The sequence below is a fragment of the Phragmites australis genome, chromosome 2, assembly GCF_958298935.1.
Source record: "Phragmites australis chromosome 2, lpPhrAust1.1, whole genome shotgun sequence".
In the NCBI taxonomy this organism is placed as follows: Eukaryota; Viridiplantae; Streptophyta; class Magnoliopsida; order Poales; family Poaceae; genus Phragmites; species Phragmites australis.
Genome location: NC_084922.1, coordinates 32975586 through 32995931, shown reverse-complemented (window position 1 = coordinate 32995931; position 20346 = coordinate 32975586). Strand labels below are relative to the sequence as shown.

At 39.9% G+C, this 20346-nt stretch overlaps 3 protein-coding genes across 3 annotated transcripts; all 3 read left to right on the top strand.

Moving 5' to 3' along the window:
- The first annotated feature begins 3394 nt into the window (after window positions 1-3394).
- LOC133908434 (persulfide dioxygenase ETHE1 homolog, mitochondrial-like) lies at window positions 3395-6912 on the top strand. The gene is made up of 9 exons (XM_062350459.1): window positions 3395-3937; window positions 4763-4891; window positions 5002-5109; window positions 5739-5873; window positions 5985-6026; window positions 6163-6222; window positions 6294-6347; window positions 6440-6464; window positions 6619-6912. Exons 1-9 carry the CDS (start codon window positions 3671-3673, stop codon window positions 6705-6707), a joined length of 909 nt encoding a protein of 302 aa, XP_062206443.1. The 5' UTR covers window positions 3395-3670; the 3' UTR covers window positions 6708-6912.
- Window positions 6913-8934: 2022 nt separating this feature from the next.
- On the top strand, window positions 8935-11338 carry LOC133908432 (large ribosomal subunit protein eL20z-like). Its single transcript, XM_062350456.1, has 4 exons — window positions 8935-9384; window positions 10204-10282; window positions 10370-10487; window positions 11057-11338. The coding sequence occupies exons 1-4, from the start codon at window positions 9087-9089 to the stop codon at window positions 11114-11116; spliced, it is 555 nt and encodes a 184-aa protein (XP_062206440.1). The 5' UTR covers window positions 8935-9086; the 3' UTR covers window positions 11117-11338.
- Window positions 11339-12049: 711 nt separating this feature from the next.
- On the top strand, window positions 12050-14113 carry LOC133908433 (large ribosomal subunit protein eL20-like). Its single transcript, XM_062350457.1, has 4 exons — window positions 12050-12209; window positions 12315-12430; window positions 12522-12585; window positions 13593-14113. Exons 1-4 carry the CDS (start codon window positions 12195-12197, stop codon window positions 13932-13934), a joined length of 537 nt encoding a protein of 178 aa, XP_062206441.1. The 5' UTR covers window positions 12050-12194; the 3' UTR covers window positions 13935-14113.
- Window positions 14114-20346: the final 6233 nt, after the last annotated feature.

Here is a 20346-nt window from a genome sequence, read left to right as displayed (position 1 = left end):
TGATTCTTGGCCCAAGGCTTAAGCCTCACAGTCATGACCCTAGACTCGGCCTGTTGTTCAATGTTGACTAAGCGAAAGCTTTTTTTAGATAGACTGGTTGAATGCGTTGCTACGGGCATACAAAATTTTCACTCGACGGAAATACAGAATTCTCATTCAACATAAGCACATTTATTGGTATTGCTAATGTCGATGTCATGCATGTGTGTAAGCTAATATGCACTTGGCTATCAAAAGAACAAGGAAACATATTTTGAAAACATTATTCTAGAAACAATACTTAAGTCTAACATAGATTTTGCAAACAACTTCTTTGTACAATAACAGAACAAACACCTTTATTTGATTACAATGCATCGATTTTTTTTTATTGATTACAGTACATCCATCTTTTTCATTCTTGTTACTACCAAAACACAGGGCTTCAGCGATCCAGCCCTCGATGTAGGCACTAAAGAGCCATAATGTGCCACCTTGCTTAGCCATAAATTTTTCACATCTGCAAGAAGAAGACACATTTAAATATTAAATCTAGTGTATCATCTAAGAAAGTTTGTTAGGGGAAAAGATTAAGAAATATTTGATGTTTTGTTAACCTAAGTTTAAGTTTGCATAGCTAAAAAAATAATTTCTCGTCTCCTATCAGCATGGAAGCAGTAAAGCAAGGAAAGCATGAACAATTTTTCATTATGTGCAACCATTCCTTGGTGTGACTGTAAATAAAAGCTACCTCGCATGAAAAGCCTGCAAGGGTGTTGAACCAATCTGTGGTCATCATCAGTAGGGCCGTTGATTAGCATGTGCAGGGTGGGCGGCCGCACAGGGCCCACCCTACAAGGGTCTCTTGTAGCTATCAATCATATATTATTAAAGTTAATTTCTATAATTTTAGATTATTAATTAGATCAGCAGGCCATTAATTTAGCCATTCATCTCACTACGAACGTCTACATCTCAAAAAATTTTATACGAAGATTAGATATAACTATAATACTAGTACTAAGCATATTTTAGCCTTTAGTTGTAACTGAATTTTTGTCACCCATTCAAATTGGATACTATAGTATAGCATATAGAATATAAATAGACTCTTGACATACCACAACTCTCCTAGATTGGATATTATTATATTTTTATAAATTTCTCAAACATTCCTCTTTTATTTATAAATATTGACCATATATAACATTAATTCTGTTTTTAACGATACACATACAACTGTATTCGAGAAAAGATGTCTTCTTTTCTGAGAGTGTAATTTCAATTTTACACAGGCCCCTATATACTGCGGTACAGCCTGATCAACAGTAGCATAAGCATAAGCACTGAGGAAGTAAAGCAAAAAAGTATGTACAATTATTTATAATTTGAATCCCTTCCTAAACTGGAAAATGGTTCCAAATAAAACCTGTTACCCTGTCAAGTTAATAGTAATCACCAATCAGAAAGAGGTAATAAACAACACTATCGATTTTATTTTCATTTGGCCAACCTGCAAGGCAGTTTTGCAGAACATCTACTAGTCCTACACAAAACTCCACCCATCAATGTCAATGTAGAATGTCAGGACTAGTCCAATACCCACATTATATATTGAGCTAGAAATCAAACTTAATATATATCGATTTCATAAATAATAATTAAAGCACAATATCATAACTTAATGTTATTATCGGACATTACAAAGCGACATCCGAGGATTGAAAAGAAGCTAATAAAACTGCAACTAGCGTAGAGTCTTTATTCTTCCATTTCCGTAGGCAGTCGATGGAGAGTACCACCTCAGAACATATCTTCTTCAGAGTAGTCGTTAGAATCTTCCTTGACTGAGTAGTGTGCTTATAGTAAGTGTGAGTATATTTCGTTCTTCACAAGTTATGATAAAATATGATATAAAGACATTCACAAATAATAAATCTTATATAAGCTTATTTACGTAAAGGTATAATTTAGTAAAAACATTTAATAAAAACATAAGCGAATGCTGAAAGTAAATGACCTCAAAAGTTGACCCTCTTAACTTCGGAACATCTCAACCGAAAGTTGACCATCTTAAATATGATTCCCCGATCATAAGTAATGAACCACCAACCTGCGCAAGTGCTCGATTATGCCTTTTCCACTGCTGATATCCAAGGACTTCTCCACTGCTGGTATCCGCCTGCGCAAGTGCTCGATAACTTGGCTAGCTTGATCGCCACAACGATGCCGATCCACTGACATGTCCGTTGGCTTATCCATCTGAAAGCACGAATCAGATCAGTGTGTCGCAACATGCGTGTCCTGATCAGCAATCAGTTTATGGCTTTATTTATTGGGAGTTCCAGAACTAGAGCTATAATACTAAGCAAGATCACATGGCAGAGCTCCATATGGCCCTATCCTTTTCGCGATATGTAATGCATGAGGTCATCTCCCGCTACTTTCCAGTTTCCACGATCGACAGCATGGCTCGTGCTTTGCCGGATGCAAAGCTGGCACGGAGCTTCAAACGGACGAGTCCACACCTGCAGTTTCAAATGACTGCGCTCTACTCCGTGTCAGTGTTTTGAAATCCTTGCGAGATTTGAAACCTGAAGCTCTGGCTGAACTCGATAGCCTGACGAACGGACTGAGATCCCGTAGGATAGGTTTCTATATGTATGTATGGTATATTCTGGTTGATTGAAAGCAGTCCAAGTAAAATTATATCTTTTAAAGAAAAATATTTGGTCGATTATTTTTTCGGATAAGTTGAGTTGAGTTGAGTTTTTATTTGGTTGATATGAGATTGCAGAAGTGAATATAAGAGTTAAAATTGTGATTAATTAATTACACGAAGATGATTTTATATTACTAATAAGTGAATTCGTCTGCATGAACAGATATAAAAGACTATATCCGTCAGATCAGACTGTGAAATGAAGTTTGACTATCGGGTCATGATAGGATCGTATATTTACACTTGATAGGTCATATGATAACAGTAAATACAAACAACTAAATAAACATGTTTTCGAGATAACAGGAAACCACCCAGCCAAACTGTGACAAATTCAAGCATCCAAACACCCAGTGGCGGACCCAGGGCCCGGCGACCCTGGGCGCCCGCCCGGGCTCCGTTTCGGCTCACCTTTATATCTCTATATAGACTGTGAGAAAATTCGTAATTTAGACCCGTTAAATTTTGGACAAAATCTAGCTCGTATGGGCACGGTCTGCGCCCAGCCCAGGCTCTCTGAAATTCCTGGGTCCGCCACTGCAAACACCTGCTTAAGGACTGCACGCGATCCTAGCCGTCCGTTCCAACGACAGACGGACTAGATCGGTTGCTACGTTTGGGTCAGAGATTTTGCTACGGGAGATACCGCAAACCTGAAACAGCACAAACCCACAAGCCCGTCCCGATCTCCAACTTGTCCCTAATCTCCTTTCGGCTTCCGCCGCGGTTTCCGCCCGTCCCGTTTCGTGTCGTCCTGCCGGGGCAGCTCCGTCAGCGCCGACGGCCTCGCCCCGATCCCGCCGTCCCGTTGGAGATCCGTCCCACCTCCCGCACGCTACCCAACCACGCCACCCGCGAGGTCCACGACCCTGTGCAAATCCACGCGATAAGAACCAGGCCGTACCTTGCTGCTTGCTTGCTCCTTCCCTCCTCCCACTCTTCCCTATATAACCAGGCGCGGGCGGGGCAATGGTTCTTCCGCTTCGCTTGCATCGCCACCTGGTCCCGCGCCTGGCCGCCGCCGCCGCAGCAGCAGCTAGGTCGCCGTCTGCCGCCTCGCGCGATCCCCGGCCTGTCTTGCCGAGCGCGGGATTGCTGCCGCCGGCCCTCGCGATGGCGTACAGGGCCGGGTCCAGCGTCGACAGGAGGCTGCTCTTCAGGCAGCTGTTCGAGGAGGAGAGCTCCACGTACACCTACCTCCTCGCCGACGTCGCGGACCCCGAGAAGCCCGCCGTGGTGAGTCCAGCTCTTCCTGGGTTGGGTTGGGTTCATGGCATCAGCACTGCCTTGGGAATGTGTTTGCTCTGTAGGTTGATCAGATGGCAAATACTGGGTCTACATGTGGGTGTGTACAGTAGCTTAAGTGTTGTATGAGTCGAGTTCTCAACAGTTGTAGAATCAAAATGTTGATGCGGACGTAAGTTGTGCAGTTAGTGAACAAATCTAATACAGAAATAAATGGTTTGCCTGTGGGTTGTGTATTACTAGTACTCCCTGCTAGTAAATTCGTGGCCGTAAATGATCCTTGGTAATTCTTGATCAATTATATGAATAATTGTAACCAGTGAAAGTGATTGGAATTCGTCAATTCGGAAACTGCATTTATGATAAGTTATGGAAGTGACTCCATTTTGTTCAATTGGATTGCGTCGATTCAGTAATTTTGGAAAAGATGCTTACTGTACCTGTTAGTCCTACATCAATGGCTGGGTTCAGTACTTAGTTTTAACAATTCACATTTTATATCTCATTAATCTCTATGGTTTCCAGGCTAGAACTTGATAGGCAAGTTTGAAGCACATGAAAGCAAGAACTTTTGTTCCCTTTCTTTTATTGAAGATGGCCTTAAAATTTTCTGAGGTGCCTGTGGGCTTTTCTATCAAGCAGTGTAAACCAAAATTTGAGACTTGTTTGGGGATACGCCACATGATTAATTAACTATTAATTAAACTAGAAGCAATTATTGACTTAGTTTGAGCTATAATAATGTTCTTTCGACTTGATTGATATATAAATATATACATTGGTCAATCTCTCTAATCTGTTTTACTCTGTGATCAGTTGATTGATCCTGTCGACAGAACAGTTGACAGAGATCTTAATCTTATCAAGGAATTAGGCTTGAAGCTTGTGTATGCTATGAATACTCATGTGCATGCAGATCATGTCACTGGAACTGGTTTAATAAAGGTAAACAGTCCTGAGCTTCTGCAGATGTTTTGATGAGTTTTGCTTTGCATAGCTTTGATACTTTGTTCTCTTTGACAATTGATTGGTTAACTAATGGTATGAACTCGCAGACTAAGCTACCAGGAGTCAAATCTGTCCTTTCAAAAATTAGTGGAGGAAAGGCAGACCATTTTGTCGACCATGGTGATAAAATTTACTTTGGCAACCTTTTCCTTGAGGTAAATCACATTGTATTAAGCTACTTTACTATGTGTTGCTTTGTTCATTTACTGTATATAAATTACTTGTGTTTGTACTTATTATCATCAGATGGTCTCCAATCTTAGAAAGCTCAACAGAACTATGGAGAATACTATACCATTCTAATTCTTTTAAGATCTTCTGCTTGATTGAATTTAATCAATGACTGGTCTTAAACTCAAATCAAGAATTTTGCAAATTGTTCCCTCTATTTCGTTGTATACTGCCTTTGAATATGAGACCTTAGGCTTGGATGCATTCTTTCATTAACAGTGTGAAAATTCCATCGTTATATATTTTTAGCTTACCAGACTATCTGTTGAGGCCCTTTGTCATATTAGTAGAGTGAAAGGTTAAGCTTTGCATAAGAGATGATTTGCAGCTTGGCTCATAGAAAATGATGCTATGCAAAGGTATGTGGTTTGATGTGTTCGTATGCATTTTCCTAAATGTAATGTTGATTGTCAAAACTAAAATTATTCTGAATTGAAAGTTTTTTTTATAATGTATATGTACAACCAGTATTAAAGCTGTTTGCTTTTAATTAGATTATCTTATATTATTGGTAGACATGAAACTTTATAGCAGAAATGGCATTCTTTTTCAGGTTCGAGCTACTCCTGGCCATACTGCTGGCTGTGTGACCTATGTAACAGGTGATACTGATGATCAGCCTTCACCAAGGATGGCTTTTACTGGTGATGCTTTACTTATACGTGCATGTGGAAGGACAGACTTCCAGGTAATATGGTTAATTAGTTAGTGGAAGTTCGTTGTTCTTGTAGAAATTTTGATCGAACCATAGATAAGTGATTTTCTATTGATTGCTTGCTTGTATTCGGTGGTGTTACAGGGTGGAAGTTCTGATCAGCTGTATCAGTCCGTGCATTCACAGGTAAGTACGCAAAATTTTGTTTCGTATCAATGTAAGCTAAAATACTTTCATATATATTAATAAAACTACCACACCCCTAAAAAAAATGTAAGCTAAAATATGAAGTTTAACTAACAGATTCTGTGTTCCTGATCAGATTTTCACATTGCCAAAGGATACCCTGCTTTATCCTGGCCATGACTACAAAGGTTTCACAGTAAGTGGCATAGTCATTATCTTCAAGTTTGCCAGCTAACTTGTCAGACACTTGACTTGCGTTATTTGCAGGTAAGTACTGTTGAAGAGGAGGTTGCCTACAATCCCCGGCTGACAAAAGATAAGGTAATTGCTAATTAGGCCGAAATTAATTCTTCATTTGCACCTACCAGCCACTTTCCCTTTTTCCTAATTATATTTAACTTTAATTTTTGTAGGAAACTTTCAAATCGATCATGGAAAGTAAGTTGTCGCAATGGATATATGCATGTTTATTCATACATTCATTATATGAATGCCACCCATGTTCCTGATGAGCATACCCGCTGTGCTTGTCAAACTAATCCTTTTTTGGACTAATTGAGAGAATTCTTATTTTAACTCTCATCTTGGACAGACTTGAACTTGTCTTATCCGAAGATGATGGATGCAGCTATACCCGCCAATTTGGTTTGCGGTATCCAGGATCTACCACCGAAGATGTGAACTGTTCCAGTCGAAGCCTGCAGTGGTGCTCACGACCACATCGGGCGGATTGCAGCTGTGTTGTACATTAAATAATTTCTTTGCTGCATCCTGTGATATTGCGAGGAAATAATTAGACATTGGCTGATGTGGCCACAAGTTGTAAGTTGCAAGGCATTATTATTTGATGATAAATGATAATAATAATAGAAGTCAGTTTGCATCTCGTCTTGTGCTGCACAAGGTTCTTATTTCAAATCATTCTGAACAAATCTTACTTTATGGTGGGATATATGCCAAAGATAATATATCGCCTGGAAAGAAACCAGCCTTTTTAATACTCTTTTTCCTAGATAAAATACTTGAATTTGAAACTGCGAAAGCGCAATCATGTCATTTCTATTTTCCAGAACAAAATCATGTAGTTGTTTTCCTATTGTTCTTTCATGATACCATTGAAGCAGAATAAATATACATACATATATGCTGCGTCTAGCTGCACTGTGGTTCATTATTTCGCTACTCATAATTACAACTAAAAAACTGTCAGTTATGATTAAGAAAATAGTTGGCTACGATAGCACATATAGTTGAGTTGCAATCATATGACAAAAGGTATATAATTACGACTAGAGAAGTTGCAATCATATGACAAAAGGTATATAATTACGACTAGAGAAGGTATTTGAGTTACGATTATATATATTTGTATTAACTGATCTATCTGGTGGATTGTAAGTATACTCATTTTGAGATCTTAATTACGGAGTGTGTGCAAAAGTAAACAAGCTACGATTACATGATAAAAGTACATAATTATGATTAGAGAAGGTATTCGAGTTACGATCATATATATTTGTAGTAATTGACATATCTTACGGATCACAATTATACTATTTTTAAGATCGTAACAAGTTATCATCACATGACAAAAAAGTATATAATTATGGCTAGTGAAGGTATCCAAGCTACGACCATATATATTTATAGTAAGAACATATCTTTTGAATCGTAACTATACTGTTTTTAGGATCATAACTAGGGATGCGCGCAGAGATGAACTACATTACGCCTAAGCACATAATAGGAAAATTATGTCTGTACTTTCAGAGTACATACTCTCTATTATGATATATCAAATAAATGAACTGGATATACTCTTTTATTACTATAAATATACTTATATACTCATTCTAAGATACTTTAATGTGAATTATATGAAAAAATTAAAAAGAAATTCATCAATTTTAATAGATTTTGATAATACTTTTATATTTATACATAAAATATAATATGCTAAAAAATATATATGCAAATTATTTTAAAAAAATATACATACCATTTGGATGATCTTATATACTTATATACTCTCTCTATATATATATATTATTTATCATATAAATTACTCTATATATTACAAGATACGTATGTGAAAGTATATAATCCTAAAGTACCAAAGATACTTCCTATTTTTTCATATATATGCGTGGAAGCTCTTAGCCAGGCGTGAAAACATGACCTAGGCTGGAAATAATGTGTGCGGAAGCTCATTATTTTTGTTGAAGCTATTCTGTGATATCATCGCCCCAGCCTGGTAACTTAGATGCTAAGGTGCAAGACACGTTTTTTTTTTGTGGTCTAAATGACCTGGACGGTTATCAAACTGACAAACTTCATGTTTCTTCCAAAAAAAAAAAAAGAGAGAGAGAGGAAATTTCAGCAGAGAGAATCTTTCGCCATGTGTTTGCTAACATGCCACTGCGGTTGGGACATGGAAAATATTAATCACATGCTTGCCATCCAAATAAAGATAAAAAACCAACCTTTCCTAACCGCACAATCACCGGTAAATGTTTTGACATTATTACGGTAATTGGAGCGGCAATTACGTATGGTGATCTTATGTGTTGGTACGTAAAATTTTAAATGCTGTGAAGAAAAATATCTTTTCTCTCTCGTAAACTAAAATTTAAAAGTATGAGACTACTTTCACATCATCGAACAATTATTTTGTCATACAACTCATATAATCTATTTGATCAATACATAAATTAAACCTTTATGCATTACTACGAGATGATAAATCATCTACAGAATAGATGATAATGTATGAGACGGTGTATAAGACCATGGCGCTTGTCCTTTGGCTGCTCCTCAAGTAACACGTTTAGTTGTAAAATTAGATTTGACTCTACAAACTGGTAAACAGAAAGGTTAACCGCTAACCACACCTGGCAGGCTGGAAGGCCACGGCTTCAACAAACAGCAACGCGCTAAGCAAAATCCTCCGAGTCTCCTACCCGTCGTCTCGTCTCTTTCCCTCCTCTCCCCCTCTTCCCTCCCCTCTCCCGCGCGCCAATTCCCAACCCTAGCCAACCCTTGCCACCGCGCGAGCCAACCATGGCGGGCGAGATCCCAGACGCCGACGGCAAGGCCCGCTCGGCGGACTCCTCATCCTCGTCCTACGGGTTCCCGCCGTCGGCGCCGCCGCAGCACCAGCAATATGGAACCTTCGGCCCCCCGTCGGCCTCCGGGGAATACCCGCAGCCGGCGGTCGGATTCCCCCAGCCGGCTCCGCCGCCCGGGCTCCGGCACTACCCGCAGCCGCCTCCGGCGTCGTACGCCGTCTACCCGCCTCCTCCGCAGCCCTACTCGGCGGCCGCGCCGTACTACGCCCAGGGGTATCAGGCCGTGCCAGGTACGGGGAACCCTAGTAGTACGGCACCATGCGATTTTTGTGCTTATCTTTGTTGATGCGTCTGATAGGATTGATCTGCAGGAGGCGTTCTTTTGTTGGAGGATTTTGGTCCTGTGTATTGATTTACTTCAAGCTACAAACTTTTGGAAAAAATAGGATGGTGGAAACCCTGTTGGGTTTAGTGTATGCAGGGCAACTTGTTTAATTAGAAATATTTTTCTACAATGAACCTTACACTGTTATACATGGTATACTTAAATCGCTCATGTGATCCTTCCTTATATGCTTAGACTGTATGCTCACATGGGCACATGGCGTTATAATGCCTGCTCCAGTTTTCTTGAATTTACGTTTCATTAGTCTTTTTAGTTGCATCTCTTTTTGCCATCAGAACCCCAAGTTTCAGGTTAATGGTGTTAGCCATGCCCTTGAAGAATTTAAAGTATTAGAGGTTGATAGAAATCTGTGGTTCGTGGAACCCTTGAGAGACTGAATGTTATATGGTTTCCCCCTCTTTTTGAAGTGTTCTGAAATTTTGAAGTAAATGAGCAGGAATTTTTTATATATAGAAACAAATAAGTAGGCAAAGGATATTTTATTGTGTGCAAAAAAGAAAAAAAGCGACATGATACTGAAGAGGATCTGTGTGAAAAAATAATCAACATAATTCTGCAAATGAATACTTTAAGAGGAACTCGAATGATTCAGTTGACCTACAATTCAGCTTTATGCAGTTAAATCGAGCAATATACATTGAAAAAATAAATTGGAACTTCGACCTAACTTGGCTTATTGATTTTCAAATTTGCCGTTTCGTAGGTTATATTGCTGTTGTTGAAGGAAGGCCTGTGAGAATGCGACGTCTTCCATGCTGTGGCCTTGGCATGGGTTGGCTTTTGTAAGTTTCTCTGAACATTGATTATCTTGCATTTCATTTATGAACTCATATGGACTCGGAACTGATGCTTCTTCTGTTTCGGAAAAGGTTTATTATTGGATTCTTCCTTGCTGCTATTCCATGGTACATTGGAGCTTTTGTTCTGATCTGCGTCCGAGTACATGATTACAGGGAGAAACCAGGATATGTTGCCTGCACTATTGCTGTAAGTCTTTTTCCAGCAATTGAATGCTCTGCAGTTCACATGTTTCCTTCAGCTATATCTATTTGTTTTCCTTGTGGATTACTGGTGAAGAATATGTCCATTTGTTCTGAGGGACTGAGGACTTTAGATGCAGTATCAGGTTTATTTGACAGTTTCACACACACAAGCCACAAAGACAATACCATAATCCTGCAGCTTCATTATAGCATTAACACTACATTAGCGCCTATAACAGGATATTCAAACAAAAAGTTTGAATGCATCTTGTTTAAATGACAATCATCTTTATGTTTCTCAAAAATGTTTACAATAGATAAAATGAAATTTCAACATAGCTTTGGCAGTAACTCAATAATAGGATGGAAGCATTATGTCCATTCACCTAGCAATCATAGGAACTTTGCTGCAACAAATTCAGCTAGTCACTACACTGATGTAGTAAAATCAATTATTAATGCTTGATTATGTGATATTTAGTAGTCATGGCATGGTAGTTCTACTCCTTTTCTTGCAGCTGAATGCACAAAAGTTGGACTAACTTGCTCTGAACGTTCTGGTGCCATAAACAGGCTTCACTTGCTGCAATTGCTGTTCTGCTTGGTGCAACAAAAGGCGCTGATGTGTGGTGAGCACGGCATCAATTATCAGCGGTTTGCTTAATGTAAACGTTGATTCTTCTCCTACTTTGTTGAGTTATCTGGGTTGTACATGTATGCATAGAAAGGACAGAGTGGGACAAGCCTGATGTACTCTCCTATTTGTGGTTTGACCTATATGCTTCTAGAGTGGAGTGACATCAATGTATTTGCACATTACTTATTTGAAAATTTGCCACAATACCATTATTTCAAGCTATGGTTCATAGTGGTGTTACGATTTGTGCCAGACTCCGAACTTGTCTTCTGATCGATAATATTTGCATCAGTTCCATTGGTTGTTTACCAAGGTATTCGAAGCTCTGAGTATATTGGAAGTTTAGAACTGGTACACGTACGATTATTAGAGGATGGCTTGATATGTTTATTTCCAGCTTTTTCTCTACGAGAGCTGCAAACTTCGTCGAGTTAGCATTGCAGACTTTAAGCTCTTATTATTGCTTCTGCGTCGTGCAAGGTACGTTGAGCTGCGATCGTAGGACACTAATCGCAGTGGGTTCCATTGCATAAGCTCCTCGTTCCTTCAGCTTGCAATGGCGAGCTTGGTCGTGCTAGTAACGCGATGACGAAACGGATGCCGTGTCAAACAATACACGCAGAGAGGATTGTTCAGAGGCAATGGCGCTACTGGCTGCTTTCACGGTCGACCTCGCCGGAGACACCAAACAGAGGTTGGAGCGATGGGCGTTCTCCAAACCAGTCCCAAATATCAGAAAAGAAATTGAAAAATCCCAAAATAAAATTTCAAATATATAATGTTCTTGCGAACTTAACGATTTTTTCTGTATTTTACTCTTCGCTTATATGTCTTCTCTACCTCTCAAAAAGGGGAAAACTCAAGGGCTCTAAAAAAACGGGCCTTAACAAAAGAACGAAAAGCCCAAATAAAATTCCAAATAAGGCCCAAAATGGCACCAATTAGCCCATTAGGGTTCACACCGAAACTCGCCACCTATAAATGCTCCTCTCCTTCCGGCTGGCGCCTCTTTCGCCCGCCGCCTCCCCGTCTCCGTAGGCTAGGTTAGGCTAGGGTTTCGACGGGCTCGCGAAAATGGTGGCCTTCAGGGTAAGTGATTCTACGCTTACACTTGCTCCGTTGCTTCGATGGAGGCGGTTCGATATCCTCGAGCGGTGTAGCTGATTTGATTGATGTCTCCGCGCATGTGTGCAGTTCCATCAGTACCAGGTGGTCGGTCGTGCGCTGCCGACGCCCGGCGACGAGCACCCCAAGATCTACCGCATGAAGCTCTGGGCCACCAACGAGGTCCGCGCCAAGAGCAAGTTCTGGTGAGCCCTTGTCGCCACGCTTCTTGCTGTTTTTCTTTCTTTTTTTCAAGGATTCGCTCGTCTCTGATGTGTTCTTTTTGCGTGTGTGTAGGTACTTCCTGAGGAAGCTGAAGAAGGTGAAGAAGAGCAACGGCCAGGTGCTCGCCATCAACGAGGTACGTCTCTCGCCTTATCTTATGCGATGGGCATGCCGGCATCCCTCTCTTAGGTCGATTGGCAGACTGCTTCATGCGAACATTGCTGACTCCGAGCACATTAGTTAGTAATCAACTGTGTAAACGATTCCTATGTTCTAGATGCGTAACCCGTTTTGATCTCCAGCGTAGATATCATTTCTGTTGTTAGTACTGTACTGTGACAGCTGTCATCATGATCTTTGGTTCTTGTGGAAGTTCCCTTTAAGATTATAGCTCGTCGTCCTAGTTGTGATTCGTAGATACCTGAATGAACGTCGTTTCTTTCTTGGATTACCAAATTAGTGAAAGTTCTTTCATTTCTCTGAGGTATTGATGCCTGACGTTGTATTTGCCGATATCCCTTCGTAGCTATTGCAACCAATTTGTTTTCCCTTTTGACTTACTAATGGCATATTGCCATCTGTATTGCATTTCAAATATCTGCATCTGACACAGGGTTAGACCAGTTTTTCTATAGGAAGCTTGGAAAATGTGGATCAAGTTATATCTTTGCATTTCACCTTAAGATATTTTTCTAGACACACCAGTTGTCTAGTTTTATCAATTTATGAGAAAAATGAAATGTAATTATCAGTGGTTAATTCCAATGTACAGGAAATCAGGTTTACCATGATATTTCAAATTAATTTAGCAGTTCTAAACTCGTCATTTTTCTCTCTTTTTTATAATCTTTGCGGCTTTTCTGGACCTCCAAGGTAGTGTTAGCTGTAGAACAAACTGGATCCGGGACCAGTTGGGACAGTCGTAAATGAGTGATGCTTGTATGAGGACTTAGCAGTGATTAATGACTTAATTATCAGAATTTTATTTGTCTTGTACATGTATGTTAGTTATTTTAACCTTGGAAGGTTTTGATATGCATGCCAAATTGCCATACTTCTTTTATCTGTTTTGACTTCCTGCATCAATTCACAACTGCACGGATAGTACTCCCTTGTTATATCACTCAACATTTATGTTTTCAGATCTTTGAGCGTAACCCAACTACGATCAAGAACTATGGCATCTGGCTGCGCTACCAGAGCAGAACTGGCTACCATAACATGTACAAGGAGTACCGTGACACTACTCTGAATGGTGCTGTGGAGCAGATGTACAATGAGATGGCCTCTCGCCACCGTGTGAGATCCCCTTGCATCCAGATCATCAAGACCGCCACAGTCCATTTCAAGCTGTGCAAGAGGGACAACACCAAGCAGTTCCACAACGCAAAGATCAAGTTCCCCCTTGTGTACCGCAAGGTCAGGCCGCCAACCAGGAAGCTGAAGACCACATTCAAGGCGTCGAGGCCAAACCTGTTCATGTGATTGGGCTGTGATGGATGTTGTGGGTCAGTTCTTGGAATCATAAGAGTCAGAATGTTTGTGTTTGTTAAGTTTTGACGTGGTAAGGCCTCATCGGTTTGATGCTTCATCTCTCGTTGAGACTTGCTTAGCGAACCATTTGAGTATGATATTAGTAATCGACAGACTTCATTGGCACTACATATAGATATGTGTGGTGGTGGTGTGTCGTTGCCGAACCTATGTTCATTGCTAAACAGCTATATCTGCAACGCAATGGTCTGACAGCTTTTGGTGGTGGTTGGGAATGTTTGTGTTTCCAAGGAAGTGAAGATATCCAGTTTTCGAGTCCTAAAACCTGAGTAAGACGGCTAGCTGATAATGCCTGACGTAATTCACCGGCACCAGCGGTAGAGCACAGCACGACCGTTAGGCAAGATCTCATAGCACCCTGGCCTGGCGCAGCCAGCTTCTACCGGATAGAAGTTTCCATAGACGCATGCCCGCATGTACCGTTTCGGCCCAAAAGAATAGGATGCTTTGGGCAAAGACTGCAAGATCGACAGCAAGCAAGATATTAAGCATTTCCACTTCAACATCACAAATTTGTCGAGCGTAATCTACATATATTTGATCGCTGTGGAGAACTGAGATCCGCAACTTCTATGGACAAGTATTCACACACTGGGGCCTAAAACACAATCCTGGGGCTCCAGGGCTCGACCTGTTTAAACACGTCAGGGTGCACAGCACAGCCTGATCCCAGGGCCTCAAACACAATCATGTAGCTCAGTATACTCCTTGAAAGGAAAGACGATCCCGCAATGTATCGAAAATGGAGGCGGCAGCACTATTCTGTGCTAGTGTAAGCTTTAGGCGGCCAGATAGCTCGTAGCTATCTTTGGCTTGTGAAGCAGCATCTGCAGCTTCCTTTGTCAGGCCCATCCATGCATATGCTTATAACAGGTTCTGTTTGATACTGTTGAAATTTATAGACTTTTTTTTAAAAGCTGCTTATAGTTTCTGAAAAAAACTGTTAGCTTATGAGCTTAATTTTTAGTATGAGCTTAATTTTTAAATTCTCAGCACACAGTTTTTTAGTGGCATGCATTGCAAAATTAGTATGAGCTTAGCATTGCAAAATTAACCACCGTGCTCGTAAATCACTATACTGCGGGGGGTGTACAGAGGAGCACTGCTATTTGCATGAACGAGTTAATTTTGAACAGCTTTCTTAGTACCAACAATATAAACATCAATACAATTTGGAAAAATAGCATCAGTTTCTTAGGGACAAGCCGTTTCTTCGCACAGGTCCCATATGTCAGTCTAGCTTAGGATGATGCTTTCCAGATTTGTGTATCTTCCCACAGATTCCACGTCGGGAAAGTAAATTCTACCCTTAAAAGCATGTACCATGTGCATGTGCACGAATCTTAGTGCAGATCTAGTGGTGATGTGCTGGGGGCACGTGCCCCTTGAGGGCAGAAAAACCATGTTCCTTCCACATCCACAAATCTTTCAAGGCACAGCACAAAACTAATCCGGCCGCTGGCTAATCAGGGAGCGCTGATGCGATCCTGGGTCCGGTTTGGCCACTCGCTCGGAAGTTTATTCCAGCGAAGGACCCAAGCACGAATCGAGCGAATGCCGGTGGAGATGATCATTGGTGAATTACGGTTGTTGGAAAGGAGATCGCAGCCATCATTATGCTTCGAACGAACTGCATTTCAACGAACTGCATTTCAAAACCCTTGAGCTACTGAGCTCGCTGCCTAGCTGCTTACTGGCTTATGTTCCAAGAAAGTAAGTGGGTGATCAAGAGGCAGCAACCGTCTGTAGAGGATGCATCAGTGCTTGCAACAACATCGTTGGGCTCAGTTGTATGATCCGCTTCTTCAACCACATGTTGGTGCCAACTGCTTCTGCTTGTGTATACCATACTGCAAGATTGGACATTCAGAATATTTTATTCGTCGGAAGTTGGAACAACTGAAAATATGCAGAGTTGTTATTATAATTTTATTGAAAGTTTAGAGCTTAGTAGTTCTTATTTGCGTTGAAGCTTAAAGTGTAAGCTCTGAACAAATGATCATTAGTCAGCCCTTGACCATATATTGCAATGACAACTTTATCTCTGCAAACAGAAAGCAGCTGTCACTACCTTTTTCCTAACAAAAAAAAACTATCTTTGATGAACTAGCAGATTTTACAGAGGAGAACAACCACAACAACATGATGGTGGCATGGAGACCAAAGGCTGCCTTGTAGTATTACTCAACCTTTTCCACTGGTCTCCTCACTGGTTCTGCTTGGACAAACTGAGCACTGGTCCAGGGGCTGCAGGATCTAATGAGTGAGAGTGCTGTACAAGTATTATGCGACTCAGCTTGCCTGCCATCTGGTGTTTCGATCTACTCGTGAGCATATAATTTCGCCACCGTGTGACAAGATTTCTAGAACATTATCTCGATATTTATCGGTATCCACTGTCGGATTACGCCTTGGCTACGGGGCAAAGATGGGAGAAATTATTGTGTTTGGGGGTAGAAAATTGCCGGTCATCATGAGCGTGTTGGCTAATTGCTGTCGTTAGCGCTTTAACTCCTTCTAAAAGCTCATCGTTGCCTATCGCCAACTAAACGCTTTTAACTAAACACTATCTCAAGAGTCTGGTTCTTCAAAAAAGAAAAGAAAAGATGTGGTTATAAAAAAACATCCAAAACTTTCGCTCATAGAATTGGATCTGCCACCTGTGCAAATTGCAATGCACAGAGGGAACACCTTTTGTTTTTTGAGGGAATACATTAGCGGAAAGGGAAACCCCTGCTTAGGGATGAAAACGGTCAGAAATAATAAAAAAATATTCCAAATCACTTTCACTTTGATATTTATTCTTGGAATCGAAATCGGAAACAATAATATCAGAAACGATTACGATATCGGAAACTTCGAAAACAAAGTCATCGGAACGGAAACACGTCAATTACAGTCGGAAACCGATAGTTTAGATCGGAAACACCGCCCCGTAGCAATCATCCAGATACGTTTAAGTCTGAACTCAACCATACAACAATATAACTCATAACTCGTCCATACAACGATACTAGTCTTTAACTTAGTACTCGAATAAGTCTTAACTCGATCATATAAGATACAATATATTCACACTAGATAAATTATAATCCATTCAATATATTGATACCAAATGCATAATTATTCTATAAGTACCACAAAATGTACTACAACATGAAAATTGAAAACAACCTGTCTATTATATTAAAAAAATTATAAAATGAATAGGGTGCAGCTGACCATCTTATTATTTTAAGGCCTCTTGATTGGTATGGAGTCGGGGCCTATAAAAATTAGAATGATTTGAGACTGGAAAAACATAAATTATTTGGAGTTTGCTCATAAATTTTCGGTTAAATATGGTATTTTGAAAATACAGTTAGAAATTAGGCTATATTTTTTTTATTTTTTTATCGTATTTATCAGTTCGGAATTGATCCGATTTTATATAAGTTCTAGAGAAATTAAAAACGATCAAGAAAAACCAAAAAAGATCGGTTCTGGATTTTACCGTTCCGTTTTTATCCCTACCCCTACTGTCGTAATTTATTAATAATAAAAGGGACAATTAATTTTGCAGTCACATGTGCCATTAAGCAATCGAGCTGAATGCACAAGATGCTCTGAACTTCCAAAAACTTCTTCCATTGAGCAGATGGTTCAGGGTGATGTGATCTAGAGCAGTCTAGTTTCACCTACGATGAGTAACCGTTAAGAACAATCAGTTCGTTTGATCATTAACGGTAAGGGTTCGATTCAGACACGGTCGCATCATCCTGGTAATACAGTCACCAATTCCTACAGTATAACTCATGACAACTCATTGCTGCATCAAGAAAACTAACAGGCTAACCGGCGCATTACTGCACCTACATTTTTTTAGATGAAGATTGCTGCACTTACTATCTAATGATCATGCATGTTCATGTAGTTCTACAAGTAGAAACCTTGTTGCGCCCAAACAACGGAAGTGATAGATAGGTGGCTTCCGAAATTTCTCCAGGTACGTATGACAGGGACTCGTTAACTGAACTTCCCATTAGGAACGACCACTAGCTTGGCGGCCTATTACGCCATGCAAATCTCCCAACACTGTCAATCTTTTCGGCTTTCCTTCCTCTCTCTTTTGCAGCCAAAATCACATGAATCAAAGTGATAGCTACTCCAAATCTGACATGTAGCTAGCTAGGCAGGAGGTATCTTAGATAAGCCCATGCACGAGCATAAACATGCAGAGATGGAGTTTTTTTTTTTTTTTTAAAAAGATGTGCCGTGATGGAGTTGGTGAGAGGACCAACTGCGCATACACTGTGTACATTACAAGGTTCAAATTTCCCATACCGGCCGGTTACCCCTTACCAGCTACTGCTACCGGACGGTGTTTTTTTTCTTCAAAAAATCAGTTTTAACAAACAGAAACACGTGCCAGAACTCCAGAAGGCTACCAGACGGTGCTGTATATAAATCTGTTTAACAGAATTTTCAATGAAGAGAGAAACGGAGGAAAAGCTTGTTCAATTGAAGGGTAAAGTTAGTGTCAATTGAAGAAAAGCTCGTTCAATATCGATTGATATGGTTTGAACATTTCTAACATAGGTCTCTAGTCACTAGTGTATAACGGATACTAAGAAGTGCAAATAATATGAAGAGAGATATAGATGGATCAAACCTAACATCGGATGAGTCTGTGAAGAGAGATTTGAAAGAATATTTTTTTTAAGGAAAATAGTAGGGGAGACCTCTATTGCAAAATTTATTGAACCAAAAGAGAAACTGCACAAAAGGCAGAAGCAACTGAAAAGAGAAACAAAAGATTGAGAAAAACAAAACAAACACTCTCAACTAAGAGAGAAACAAATGAGCAAACTAAGGGAGAGAATCAAGCTAGCTTAGAAAGATTTGTCTCTTATTCTCATTTAATCTATGAGATTAGAGCCTGGAATCATCTAAGAAGCTCTGCTTTCAAGAAGCAAGACTAGGGTGTCTGTTTTCAAAGATAAGCCCATTTCTCTGTTTCTTTGCCAAGCAGCAATGATAAAGGCTTCTATGAAGAATGGAGATTGGAAGCTATGTTTGGCGTCCGCCATCATGTTGAAAAAGGGCTAATCATGGTTCTATTGTATGTTTAGCATTTGTCAACAACATCTACTAAATTGACATCCAAAGAAGAGATGGAAAACAGTTTCCTGAGGATGCTTAACGCATATTACATAGCTAAAATTATTATTGTCTCCTTGGATTTCTTTCTTTTAAAGATGTTCCTAGTGTTCAGTCTATCCATTAGAAGAAGCCAAGAGGACACCTTGAGCTTGTTAGCAGCTTTAGACTTCCATATCCAAAGGAAGGGTTGAGGAGCCTAGAAGTTCTTGTATAAAAGATTGTAAAACTTTTTTGATGAATAGGTCTTAGATCCATATGTAGCTCCACTTATCTTGTTCATCCTCTTGTAATGTGACTTCCTGTATCAGATTTTGCAGTGTAAGAAACTCCTCATAAGCTTGCTCAATGAATAGAATGTGAAATTGGTCTTGGATCTTATTACTTTTTAGAACATTTGCAACTGAGATATTCTTGTTTTGAACAAAAGAGAAAAGTCTAGGCAGAGTTTTTTGTAAAATACTCCATCTGGTTGTAAATATAGGTCATTTTAGCCTCCTCAACTATTCTCTAAATATAAGTCATTCTCGAACTTTTATGCATTTTTTCTCTTTTGTTCCCGTCTTGCCCTTGTTTAATAAATGCTACCACTCTCACAAATGAATGAGTTATCTTTTCCAATGCAGAATAAATAAAGGACAACAAGGTCATTTGATCTACTTTCTTAACCCTTGTGCACAAGTCTAAAATAACCTATATTTGCAATCGGAGGGAGTATTATTGTTCCAAACATCACTCCAAAAAAGTATTGTAATACCATTTCCAACCTTACACTTTGCAATTCCTCTAAACATTTCACTAAGCTTTAAAATGTCTTTCCACCAGAACATCCCTTTGTTGTGGTTGCATGTGGTATTTCTCCATTAGCATAATAAGTAGTCCAAATTAGTTTAACCCAAGATAGGTCCTTCTTGTTGTAGAGCTTATCCAAATATTTGAGGAGGAGAGCACTGTTTTGACTTCTCAGGTTTATGACTCCCAGTCCACCTTTTGCCTTTGGTTTGCTCACCTTTTTCTAGGCTACCAGAGGTTTACCTTTTGCATTTACATCATTTCCTCTCTAGAGACAATGCTTTCTAGGCCTTTCGATATAATCTATTACTGCACACGAGACTTGCAAAGTGCACATAGTATAAATGGGTAAAGATGATATAACTGAATTGACCAGTTGCAACCTACCAGCATGTGTCAAGAGAGCAGAGGT

Bases quoted from the DNA above. Each gene is read 5' to 3' on its own strand.
- LOC133908434 (XM_062350459.1), top strand. From the start codon at position 3,671: ATGGTTCTTCCGCTTCGCTTGCATCGCCACCTGGTCCCGCGCCTGGCC. The intron at 5,110-5,738 runs GTAAATCACATT...ATTCTTTTTCAG, and splicing joins TTGGCAACCTTTTCCTTGAG to GTTCGAGCTACTCCTGGCCA. The intron at 6,027-6,162 runs GTAAGTACGCAA...GTTCCTGATCAG, and splicing joins ATCAGTCCGTGCATTCACAG to ATTTTCACATTGCCAAAGGA.
- LOC133908432 (XM_062350456.1), top strand. From the start codon at position 9,087: ATGGCGGGCGAGATCCCAGACGCCGACGGCAAGGCCCGCTCGGCGGAC. The intron at 9,385-10,203 runs GTACGGGGAACC...GCCGTTTCGTAG, and splicing joins GGGGTATCAGGCCGTGCCAG to GTTATATTGCTGTTGTTGAA. The intron at 10,488-11,056 runs GTAAGTCTTTTT...TGCCATAAACAG, and splicing joins ATGTTGCCTGCACTATTGCT to GCTTCACTTGCTGCAATTGC.
- LOC133908433 (XM_062350457.1), top strand. The intron at 12,431-12,521 runs GTGAGCCCTTGT...GCGTGTGTGTAG, and splicing joins CGCGCCAAGAGCAAGTTCTG to GTACTTCCTGAGGAAGCTGA. The intron at 12,586-13,592 runs GTACGTCTCTCG...TTATGTTTTCAG, and splicing joins AGGTGCTCGCCATCAACGAG to ATCTTTGAGCGTAACCCAAC.